The sequence below is a fragment of the Suillus fuscotomentosus genome (genome assembly GCF_016647785.1).
Source record: "Suillus fuscotomentosus strain FC203 chromosome Unknown F5891scaffold_112, whole genome shotgun sequence".
NCBI lineage: Eukaryota > Fungi > Basidiomycota > Agaricomycetes > Boletales > Suillaceae > Suillus > Suillus fuscotomentosus.
Genome location: NW_024539624.1, coordinates 39,579 through 52,015, shown reverse-complemented (window position 1 = coordinate 52,015; position 12,437 = coordinate 39,579). Strand labels below are relative to the sequence as shown.

Below are 12,437 nucleotides of genomic sequence, written 5' to 3'. Positions count from 1 at the left end.
GGATGACTGATTGGAATATGTTTTGTGTTGAATGAAAGAAATGCGATTTAAAAGGGGGGAAGTGATTGAAACACGATAATGTGAAAACTCTGCTAAATTTATGAATGCGCGAGGCGCGGGAATGCGCGCGCATATTGCGCGATGCGCGTAATCATGGCGCGTGAACAAGGGGTGGTGCGAAGATGAACCTAAAGTGTTTGGAAGCGTCATATAGCTCCTTAAGAGCTTTAAACATGAAAGGGACAAAAAGCGCGAAACAAGATGAGGAAAAATATACCGTGCCTCTAGGCGCGCGCATTGTGCGTCCTCAGGCGCAATATGGTGCGCCTGAGTCGCGCCAGGGTCGCCTGAGACATGCTCTGCTTGGTGGTTAGATGGCGTGATGCACGGATGCTTTACCGGCATGCGATAGTCACTGGAAGCAAAAAGTGCGATGTGCGCGTGATCGCGAGTGACATCTGGAATTTCCAGAGACAAACTCTGGTTGATGCAAGGTGCGACTTGAGCCTCTGATGCGGCAGAAGGCTCCTCTATAGGCGCGCCAAGGTGCAATGGATGTTTGGGGTCATCCCTGACCTCTAATGATGCGAATGGCGAATGCGGTGATGGTGATGGTGCGATTGGCGAGGTTTCTTCCTTAAGCGATGCGATAGGCGGGCGCGTTTCAAGCGACGGTGTAATAACGTCCACAATGGGCGCGTTACTGTGCAATAGATATTTAGAGTCATCCCTGACTTTGCGCGATGCGATAGCGATAGGCGCGCGCGATGCGTTAGCGATAGGCGTGCGTGTTTCAACTGGTGCGTTAGTGTGCAATAGATGTTTATAGTCATCCCTGACTACAGATGCTGTGATTGGTGATGATGATGCGGATAATGATGGATATTGTGAAGGAGATGGTGCTGATGATGAAGGTGAAGAGGCGCCTGCAGCGCGCTTTGCGAGCGCGCGCTCGAGTTCGTGATCTAAAGCGATGCATTCTGGTATACCTTTGTATGCTGGCGCAGTTGATGGTTGAGGTGTGCGTGATTCGCGCGAAGGCACGGGAAAGGCGCGCGCGTGAGGCGTGTGAATAGGAACTGATGGCCTTTTGTCAAGTACAGCTTCTGAGGGTGCGCGATAGAAGAGTCCAGCTGTTGCATTAGCGCTAATGGTCGTATCCTGCGTTGCGCGACTCGCGTGGTATTGATCTTTGTACTTAGCCACTTTAGCTTGCACTGGCGCAGTTGCTGTGACTAAGGTGGCAATTGGTGCTACTATGGGCGCGCTAACTGGCGCGCTTGGCGCGGGAAAAGCGCGCGCAGGTAATAGGAACTGCGCAGCTGCAAAGACGTCCATGAATGGGTAGGGGTCGTATGGATGGTGGTCAGGGAATTTGATCATAAGGCGCAAGCAGATTTGCGCCTGAGCATCGCTAGGGATTCCTTCCATGAATAAGCGGTCGCGTTCGGCCTTTCCAATACGGTCTTCATCCATGAGTGGCTGCATAATCTTCCTGAATGCGCGCAGGTAATTGCTTAGTTCTGTGCAAGAAGACATTGGTTTGTTAGCGTATTCGCGCGCGATGGCGCGCAAGTCCGCGAGTGCATAGCGTCTTTTACCATCCCATCCAGGATACATTACCTTTACCTCGTCTAAGAAGGCGTTGTAATCGCTTACTTGTGCTTCAGGCATTCCGCCCCATAGTTCTCGATCGTCGCGCTCAAGGTAGCGGATAATACCTTTGATGCGGTCGAGTCCTTGGAGTCCTGCTTCATCAGCGAGCTGCTCATAGGTATCAATAAACTCGGCGAGGTTGTCTGTAGTGCCGTCGAACTTGGGCGCGTTTGCTGTGCCGCGGATGGGCATTCTATAAGGCATTGCAGTGTGAAAGAGTGCAGGCGCGCGCGAGGCGTATAGGCGTGGGAACTATTGTGTGCGCGCAAGGCGCGAGAGTGCGTGACTATACAATGGTTAGCTTCTGAATTTGCAAGGAGATTGACCTTATATGTGCGAATTGCGCTAAGTGCAAAGGTGCGCTCGCAAGGCGCACAGGGGTGGGAAAGCGCGCGCGCAAGGCGCAAGAATGCGTGACTAGAAACTGGTTAGCTTGTGAAAATGCAAAGAGATTGACCTGTATGTGTTAAGATGCGCAAAACTAGATCTTGCTGACTGCTCCCCTCGCGGTGGGCTCCAGTTGTAGAAACAACAATACTGAGAGGAACAAAGAAATGCTCCTGACTGTATCTAAAAAGTTGTAGGTCGTGCGTTGCCTAGTCTGCGATACTTGAGATGGCAAGTGCATTCGACCCTAAAGGGGAAGCGCGTACCTCTAGATCTCCGCTGCACCTGCTTCCCCTTTAGGGTCGAATGCACTTGCCATCTCAAGTATCGCAGACTAGGCAACGCACGACCTACAACTTTTTAGATACAGTCAGGAGCATTTCTTTGTTCCTCTCAGTATTGTTGTTTCTACACCGTGTTCATATGCTTCTAAGAACTCGTCATCAAGCAATATTTTCCATTGCGCTTGGAAAAGTTCGCGATGACAATGAGTTGTGCATTCGCGGCCAACACCTTTCCCTTCAGTGTAAATCCCCGTGAAATCTTTGAACAAGTCCGGAAGCTGAATAATAAGTCAATCTGGATGAAGACGAAGACTAACTCATAATGATCGTCATACCTTCTGAAAATAAGCTACATGATTTCCCAGATTACATGATGGTTTACATCGGCGGTACTTCGATTCGTTGCCGAAGTACATATAGACTGGCCACAGCTTCGCGTTACCGAACGTGGTAAGCTGCGTAGCATCTGACCAGAACATCAGTGCAGCGACCACGCGGGGAAGTTCACACCCTGCCTCTCCAGGCAATTCCTGAAGTTCGTGGTGAGCATCTAGGAAGGCAGGTGATGTGTACAGTTCGCCTTGGATATTGACTTCGTGTGGAAGATGAGGCGGGCACCAATGCAGTTGATAAGGCTCATAATGAAAATATTCATCGTCGTGAGTGCTAGCGAGCTTTTCCCGTATAACAGACACAAGAGACCGATGGTAGAGATCTGCCGCAACATAAGGACAAATATCCGGCTGAGCTGTTGTTCGACAAAAAGGAACATCGATGGTCACTTGAGTTTTATGCCACCCAGCATCTTCATCCTCCCATTCTTCTCCCTCATCACCAACACTTGCACCTAATTGGGAGTTGATCTTGTCCCAGTGCGTATGCCGCACATCGTCTGGATCATAGTCTGGACGTCCGATGATGTCGAGCAGTTCTTTGAAGCTCTGCTGTGATTTCTGTGCGCCCCCATTCCAATACCAATGACCAAGCTTGAAGGAAGATTCGTTGGGATACGGATGGAAAGAATTATCGAGAGGTATTGCAACAGTATCCGAGTCTTCTGCAGTAAGAGTTGGGATATAACTGATATCTTGCAGGGTTATAGCCTCTTCCGGGTCATGGCTTGGCGGGACTGAAGAGAAGAATTGGCGGACTAGACCAAAAATATTCCTTGATGTGCGAAAAGGAGTAGCTTGCACCGAAGAGGAAGCTCTGGCAGGCACTATGTTTGTGGGTGAACCAGTCTCTGGTTGTCGTGGGGTATAGCTAGGGACGCTAGGAGGCTGAGGAAGCACATCCTCATATTGTCTGAAGCGGAGGGGCATAGGGACACCTATGCGGCGACTTCTACGCTGCGCCAATGGTAAACCGTCATCTTCTATGCAAGTAGATGATGTTTCAAGTCGGATATCGGGTGGTAGGATTTGTGCATCAGCTCGCAATGAAGAGTCTGCACACGACACCTCCCCGGGGGTGATGGCCGAGGAAGTTCGTAAATCTTCTGTATCTAACGGCTGGTTGGAAAATAAGGGAGGGATTTGCGGACAGCGGACCTGCGAGCTCGAAGACGCTGTGTGAGCGCACACATCCTGTTTGTGACCAGTGGTAGACAGTCTAGACCATTTTACCGAACCTAATAAATCTTTCGCTTTTGATAAAGCAGAGAATAGTCGTTTCTTGCCCTTTGTGCATGAATGTTGATGTTTCATATAGGCGCTGGCTTGAGTAAACTCGCAAGTGCAAGTGCATTTGAATACTGTTTCTGGTAGACCAGCCATGAATCTGGTACGGACACGAGCGCATACTGTTGAGCTAGCAGCAAAAGATATTATCGAAGCCATGGAGCTTACCATTTGTCATTGAACGTAATATGGCTAATACAGGAACGAGGGCTGCCAGCGTAATCACCGCCTAGCGCCATATTCCTATATGACCAAATCACCTGGCGGCCTGACAGGGGGCTGGCGCACTTGGTGGCGGCCAGATCAATTGGGCCAGCACGATCGGGATGGCTGAATATAGGGATGGAAAAATAACAAGGTAGGAGAACAGCTATATAAACACCGTTCAGGTTATTTTCTACATAGCCTGTTATGTCCTCACCATCATCCGAATGCTCGACGCTCGATTCCAGAGAATTTGAAGTTGATCCCAAAATGTTGGAGATGTTGGTGAGGATCCTCACATGCCGCCATGGCATACTTCATTACCACGCAGAAACAGGGGAACTGACAATGTTTCAATGGTCAATGAATTTGTATCATGGAAATGTGTTCGTCACTCACACATATTCTCTCTACAGGCCCACCGACCGATATGGAGGGAAAATACACCCTTCATTATTTCAGGCTTACCGTGACGCACACATGTTTTGCTACCCGTGTTGTTTTTGCGCGACAACTAGCAGATACGTGGAAGTATCAATATTTCAGCGCTCTGAAGGGGTGTGCCAGGGGGAGTATGTCTCGGAATGCGCCACGGGCAATTGCGGCTACATGCGTAAGTCGATACACAGATGCGTTGGTCAAGCTAATTTTCAATGCAGTGAATATTGAGAAATTTTATGATAGAACCTACATACCCTCGGTGTACTATCCTTGGAGATGTGTGCATTCTCAGCCATGTGCGCGCTCATATGCTTATAACTCAAGGTCGTCATAAGTCTGACCCGCCTTGGCCATATGACTAGAAATTAATATGAGGAAGTCATTTGCTATGGCTGAGTACAAACATGAGCTCTTGTACCTTCGATTTTTAGGAATATACACACTGTTTACTATTACCATGAGCAAGTTCGCGAAGTATCCTATGATGTCATTCGACACTTTGAAGCTTCCCTTGCCCATTGACATCAATATCAGATTTCGCCTCTGCAAATTGTGTCAGATATTAATCTGATGCTAACCATATACATTATATCATATCTGACCGTTATGAATCTGCTCTACTGCAGGATTTGTGCTTATAATCACTTCAGAGCACATATAAATCACATCTCTCGTACGTAGTGTAAGTGAACGTCCTTGACTGGTACAAAATTTGCACTAATCAAACTTATGTATAGGTACAGTGTCGTAGCCATATCGTAACTGTGTGTGTACACGGATTCGATGAAAATGGGAAAAGGAAAGAATGATGAAAGTGGGGTAGTATTTATAATGATCGACTTTGAGAAATTAAACTCAGCCGGCAACCCCCGTAATATCCAACACACGTCATCAATTTCCAAATTTGATGATAATGCTACATTCCACCGTCTGTAAGCATGGAGCGTTAAATTTTATTATTAAATTAAGTTAAATCCTGCGGAAACAATTTGCACGTGCACAAGCCCTGTTCTGTGCGAGCTCCACCTGAAATCCACCTGCTCCCTTTCAGTGTGCTTGGCAGTTTGCAGTCAATGCGCCGTGCACTTATCTCAGTGTTTGAGTCTACTCTTGACAAAACAGTAAATGTACTACACAAACATTTCGCATTGTAATTCATAGTGAACGTTCAAAGGTAAAAAGATTGCTTGTACTAATACAAGTACAGTCGAGCCTGATCGATGTTCGTACTAACCTTACAACAAGGTCTATGGTACATGTTGATAAGACATAAAGGGATATAAAGATACGTGCGCCTGATAACCACTGCGACGGCTTATGCAGTGGCGTTAAATATACGACGACGCACCCTCTGGCCCATACTCCTTGGGCCATGGAAGTATTCCTACACCTGAGCTTTCGTAGTTAAATGTAAAGGTATATGCTCATATCACACCGGGCAGAAATAAACACAACTCGGTTACCATAAGTCAGAATTGGTGCGAGTGTCAATTGATTCGTCATCCATGCACTCCATGTAGCGATGCACTTCCTCTGGTAGATGCTGCGGCAGAGCTGGGCGTTGTGACGAGTCTATATCTGTAATGTCCCATCAGCCATTGATGAAACTTCGACCAGTTCGCGCTTACCACTGTCAGAGTAGGTTGATGCAGGGGAATTTTCAAGGGCCAGTGTATAAACAGCTGCCTCAGCTTGGGCACGGCGCATCTTTGCTCGCAAGAAGAATAGCTCCGATTGAGCATTGCGATGGTGAGTATGGTATCCTCCTAGGTCAAGGTACATTGACATGAGTCCTGCCTGTGTGGATAATTCCACTTTGTGCGCCTCTTGGAAGGCCTCTTGGAGGCACATCGTAACCCATGTACTTTGCAGGCTGAACAATGGGTCATCGTACTTCAAAGAACGTAAGAACAACCAAGCGAACTAACGATAGCACTGACATTCACAGTCACCAACATTCGTTGTTCCAGGTGCACAAGAGCAAACTGACCAATAGTTAAAGGAGAGCCGAGAAGGGGCGAGCTACTTTCGATCAAAGTAATTTCTTTAGGTGGGATGGGGTCGGTTTTTTGTCTCCTTAACCAAGTTTCACACTTGATTCGCGCAGCTCCCGAATAGGTGGCTGTGGGTTTGGTGATGCATCGTGAAGTTGCTGAGAAATAGGCATCGTCATTGACTGGTAATGCAATAGGACGCATTGCTGAGTGATTATGTCAGACCACACTATTTGCAGTGATAAGTTATAACAGTCCCTCACGTATAGCCCAGCGCTGCTGTATATGATCAATGGCCTGGCTGCACAGAGACACTTCCAGCTGACAGCGGTCTCTCTTCTCTTCCATGTAATCTCATTCTATGCTCCAGCGGTTTGTATTATCCCCAGCAGTACTTCGCAACGATTCCTCCTTCTGCGCTTCCAACATACGTCCCGCGACTATTTGCCAGATGTCACCGAGATACACCCGACCTTTGAGTACAAAGTGCAGGAGATATAATTCAGTCCGGAGCTACACAAAATATCAGAACATGCCAATAGATGCTGTAGAAATTATGAACTTACTTTCTCTGTTGGTATGAGCCTTATGAAAAATTCTAGCCATTTGGCATGTGTTAGTATGTTAGAGAGTTCAAACATGCCGACTCGGGCAGCTAAACTGTCGAATGGTGGAAGACAGGAGGGGGCCGACATCATCATGCAAATGACGGTTGGAGTCAGATGGGTAAATTAAGTCTTGTTGGTCATTCTGAAGCGAGATTTGTATAGAATTCGCAACAGCAAATGCTGGAAATTTTAATAATACATTTTGACAGCTGGCCATCAAAAGATCTGGCTGGCCGTCAACAGATCTGGCTGGCCATCAAAATTAATATAGCCCTCGAGCCGCATTGACTACTGATATTGAAAGATGAGCGACATAGTACATCGTCTGGACCCTTATAAAGGTGCCCTTGTCCTAATTCTACAGAAGGATAACAAAATAACAAAATACGAATGACTTGAAACAAAGCGTAGATGTAATTGGCAACTCAATAGCATGTGCACGAACAAGTATGAATTGTGATCAGTGTCAGGGGTGGTAGGTAGCTCACCACCGTAAAACTGGGCGCTCTGAATTGCCTGAAATCTTTCCCAAAAGCTGAGTGGTGTCTGGCCCCGGTTTTTTAGTATCTCTAGCAGATGAGTGACCTGTTGAATTAGATTAGCAAAACGTTCTGCTAAGTCTTTGAATGAGGGAGACAAACCAGCCGTTAAAGCATCAACAGATGAACATTAACCTCGGGCCCGATGAAGTGCCCGCAGGCCACGTTTAAGCCAAGTCCCTGAGGCTCATCAAAGTGTGGGGTTGAGTTGAATTCTTCGAGGATACCGTTCGGGTAAGGCGGAGTCATAAAAATAGAATGACATATCCCGCTCCACCCAGCTATGCAATTGAAGTATTCGTCAGGAAGCAAAGAGAAGAAAAACTAATAGCCTTACCTACCTACCTTTACTGAGCCTTATTTGCGATTGGGAAGTTGGAAAGGTGCAACACAATGGAAGCGCACGCTGATATACTGAATGACTACATATTGAAACTCAGCCGGAATTCAGCGGCAGCGAGCCACTAGACAAGTCGGGCATCGCCGGCTGGGTCTGAATGTGTACTGTCATTCAGTATATCACCCATGTCCTTTTTGTGTTGTACTCTTTTTTCGACTCCCTCGTTACACTCATGTCTAGACGTCTAAGCTTCGACACAAGTATATTTACAATGTAACCTTCTATATTTAGCACGAAGGTGAAATGGTGGAGCAGAACGTCCAATATTCTTGCGGTAGCCTGCAGCTTTGGCACGGCACAATAATTTAAATATATTATACTTACAAGTGAGGTGGGCAGGCACTGAGTTCCGTCAATAGTTATGTATATTATTCAATCACCTGTGGAATTGTCTTATTTAGCATACTATAGCCCCAAGGAGGGCGGGCAAGAGCACAATGGCATTTCGACAATTCAATCAGGCTGTCGGACCACAACTGGCCAGTGTTTGCACCGGCCGTTGATGTCCACAATCCACACTACCAGTGAGTATTAGCTAATCTACAATAGTGATTCACTACAAATATCGACCTTGCACATCAGCAGTTCCTCTTTCTCCTACCATTACCTCGATACGATACAGTGTACAGATATTCAAATAACTATAGTGAACGTATCCTATCCGATAGACTATCAAACATACTATGTGAGGTTTCAAGTTCATTTTAGTAACTCTCAAGTTTACATATACCCACATAGAGAAAGAATCTTGGATATGTCCAAACGTGCCCGATCCAATAATGACGAACCTGCCTCGAAGCGGCTCAGGATTGAAGAAGGTAAGTCATAATACAGTGTTGTCGATATCGTCATTAATGGTATGATACAGGCAATCAGACATCACCGGCACTATGCGATAAACAAGCATGGGGAATTCTCCAACAGTTCCTCACCACCGATATGACGATGCCTGAAATGGATAGTGCTCTTGCATCGTACCTTGGCGATAGATACTCTGCCGATGATTGGGTGGAACCCCGACGTGCCTTGTTCTCCTGGCGAAGGAGATGACAGCGAATCCTTGGTCAACCTCAACCGACTCATGGCCAGACACGTACCCCCTGCCCCTCCCTCTCCTGCATCGAAGACGGTCAACCGCTTGTCAAACTCACGCAGAAAGCGATCACATGGACTACGTAAAGTAAGTAAAACACTATGGCTGATAATCTTGTATACTAAAGAGGAAACATAGTCTACCCACAATCCATACATCATCATGGAGGCTGAAGATGATGATGAAGATGGGAGTGATGAGGAGGAGGCCTGGCGCTCCGAGTCGGAGCAGTTGCAGAAGGCTATACGCATGTCAGGACCATCGGCAAAAGAGAAGTTGGCCAAAAAAATTGACGACTTAGCCAATAGGTTCAAAGAGAATTCGGGCAACTCATCTCAATGTCGTCATGGGCTCACTTCCAGAGCGGCCTTGATCCCTTTATCCTCACTTGAAGTTTCGGCACCTTCAAGCAGGATGTATTTACTTCACATTCAAAGTATGTTTATTTCGCAGTTACTTAGTATACCACTCATTGCGTTGCAGGAACTGCCGTTGAATATATCGCTGAACACCTTAGGAACCAAAAGTTCTCTGTTACTGTATCGCCTTGGGTAGCAGGCCAAATTTACGTAGTCGCAGATAGCCCCAAAAGCATCTGTGACTCACTTCCTGCCTCACACGGTCTCGCCGTGAAGCAATGTCTTCGCATCACGGATGCAGAACGTGAAGCCGTCGTTGGTTCACTGTTCCAACTACCTAGCCCAGCTTGGGTGAGGATCAGGCACGGCCCACACAGGGGCTCTATAGGCAGAGTAGAATCCCAGACAGAGAATTTGGTCAAGGTTCTAATTCCTCCATTGCGCTTTCCCTATTCAATGCCTCGCGGAACTCGAGCTCTGCTTGATCGATGTCGCCTTCCGACCAACAAGGCCGTTTCCGACATCATTTGTGATAACAAAGTAGTAGGATGAACGTACGAAGGACAAAGCTACTACATGGGTCTCCTACTACAAGATTTCCACCGCGATAACCTCGAACTTCTTGCCTCCCCTCATATTGACGACATCCGACTCCATCTTGAATCCGGATGGGACAAACCATTCCTGAAGAAAACTGTCGCATCGTTTTCTATGCAATTTTTGCGCATGGGCGATTGGGCGAGGGTCGTTGAAGGTGCTCTTCGTGGGGAGTCAGGTCAGGTCATATCGACGGATCATACAGTTGGTTCCGCGAGCTTGGAGTTCGCGTTCGATGGACGTCCAGAACAAATAGAGGTTCGTGTTGAAGAAATAGAGCGCGTATTCCGGGTCGGCGATACCGTCAAAGTTGTAGCTGGTCCATACTTGGGAATAGAAGGACACATTATTCAAATGCGGCAAGATGTATTTGACATTTGTCAAGATATCACCAACAAACAGGTATGTCTTGACGCAAATACATTTCTACGAAATTGACTGACATTTACATATAGGTGGAGGTTTCCAAGTACTACTTGGATCGGCGTCCCTTGAATCACACCATGCACTCACAAATACCCATGCAACAATATCTCGAGCCTCCCCCCGAGTCCGACTCTATCGAAATTGGAGATTATATAGAAGTGCTGGATGGCAGGCACATGGGGAAACGCGGCGTCGTGGACTGGTATGCCAAGAGATCGACCTATCTGTGGTTCCGGGATGTCCTCACTCAGGACGGCAGAGAGACCAGCTCTGGACTCTCCAGTATCTCAGTTCCTGTGGCAATGGTTCGGCGGACGAGCCTCACCCACACCATCCAGTATACGAAGGACAAGGGGTATGATGTCAGGCCTGGAGATGTCGTGACTGTTGCCCGCGGACCGGAGTACCAGGCGAAAGGGGTCGTGCACAGCGTTGATATTCCAAATGCTCATTTGACCATATTATGCGATAGTGACCGATCGCTCGTAAGTATAGTTCACTTCGTCTCGAATACATCTGACACGTGTAACAGCTCCGCATCCCAATTAGATTTGTAACTAAGATACGCAACGTCTTCTTGGATTCGTTGCAGAACGATATTGGCCAGGAAGTTTTCGTTATTGGGGGCGACCGGAAGGGCTACTGAGCCACGCTCCACTCTCTTTCCTCTGAGACTTGCATCGTTGCTGTGCATGGGCAGCAGCGCACCGGACTCAAACTGCACAAAGTTGCCACCAAGTGAGTAATACACTTATTTTCAAATTGTTCTGAAGCTTACAATATTTAGGTATGGAATGAGACTGAATGGCGCGATGCTCGAAGGTCCGGAGTTAACCGCATTCTGTGAAATGAGGAAACGATCATACTTGGCGCCTCCACCTCGCTCCACCACCCCACCCGTCGAAAAAGAAAAAATTGCTTCCAGTCCAGTGGTTTATCTCACAGGTCCCAGCTCATCGCCATCCAACGCATGGTCCACCTGGTCCGAAAGTTTAGATGTTGATAAGGCATATAACCCTACGTCAACCGCCAATCCCACCTCTCTGTCAACACACGATCCCTGGGCTGTCGATACCCAGAACGCCGAAGCGGAGAATTTGCCGGACAACAGTGCGTCCTCAGTCTTGGCATCGCAATGTCTACTTATTTCATTCTAGGCCCAATACCTTGGTTGATGTCAAAAGACTTTTCATTGACACTTTCAACGTATCACGTGTTGTTGAAGGTGTCGCCTAACTTCCTCCACGGTAGGCTACACAAGCAATTTGTATCGACAGCTTGTCCCGACTCATTTTGTGGTGAGAACGGACAGGCACCTGAGGGTCACGTGGCCGCATTCTGTACATCCAACGGCGCAGGTGCTGCTATTGAACACCATCATATCCCCGCCAGTGATCTGAGCCCAGCTCCTCCATGCAAGAAAAACCAACAGTGCCTCGTTCTGGACGGGGCTCACCGCGGGGCTCTTGGAACTGTTGTAAATTGTTGGACCAAGAAAAAGACTGTTGACCTTAGACTTAGCGAAACTGTCACTGTAAATCTGGGTTTCGATCAGCTATGTCTGGTAGAACCTGCAAAACATATGAAGTGATATATACCAATAGTAGAGTACATGGGTCTAGTTATTGGGGATGATCGCCTCTGTTCTTATCTTACGGTACATATCTTATCTCAGTTTCACTTCAACCTGTACTATTAATGTTGATTATCCTGTAATAATACATGTGATATAATGTCAATTTTTGGCGCCAGCAAGGTTGACACTGAACG

The 12,437-nt window shown here is 47.2% G+C and overlaps 2 protein-coding genes across 2 annotated transcripts; one reads left to right on the top strand and one right to left on the bottom strand.

The window, feature by feature from the left end:
* Nucleotides 1-5,806: 5,806 nt before the first annotated feature.
* F5891DRAFT_986286 (uncharacterized protein) lies at nt 5,807-7,340 on the bottom strand (the record flags this gene model as incomplete). The annotated part of the gene is made up of 8 exons (XM_041377732.1): nt 5,807-5,843; nt 5,886-5,898; nt 6,000-6,046; nt 6,115-6,229; nt 6,280-6,544; nt 6,592-6,851; nt 7,077-7,158; nt 7,212-7,340. 8 exons carry the CDS (start codon nt 7,338-7,340, stop codon nt 5,807-5,809), a joined length of 948 nt encoding a protein of 315 aa, XP_041218538.1.
* A 1,213-nt stretch (nt 7,341-8,553) lies between these two features.
* On the top strand, nt 8,554-12,258 carry F5891DRAFT_986285 (uncharacterized protein; the record flags this gene model as incomplete). The annotated part of the gene is made up of 12 exons (XM_041377731.1): nt 8,554-8,716; nt 8,861-9,010; nt 9,061-9,153; nt 9,182-9,372; nt 9,424-9,721; nt 9,769-9,963; nt 10,207-10,643; nt 10,697-11,152; nt 11,368-11,405; nt 11,455-11,777; nt 11,825-11,914; nt 11,945-12,258. The coding sequence occupies 12 exons, from the start codon at nt 8,554-8,556 to the stop codon at nt 12,256-12,258; spliced, it is 2,748 nt and encodes a 915-aa protein (XP_041218537.1).
* Nucleotides 12,259-12,437: the final 179 nt, after the last annotated feature.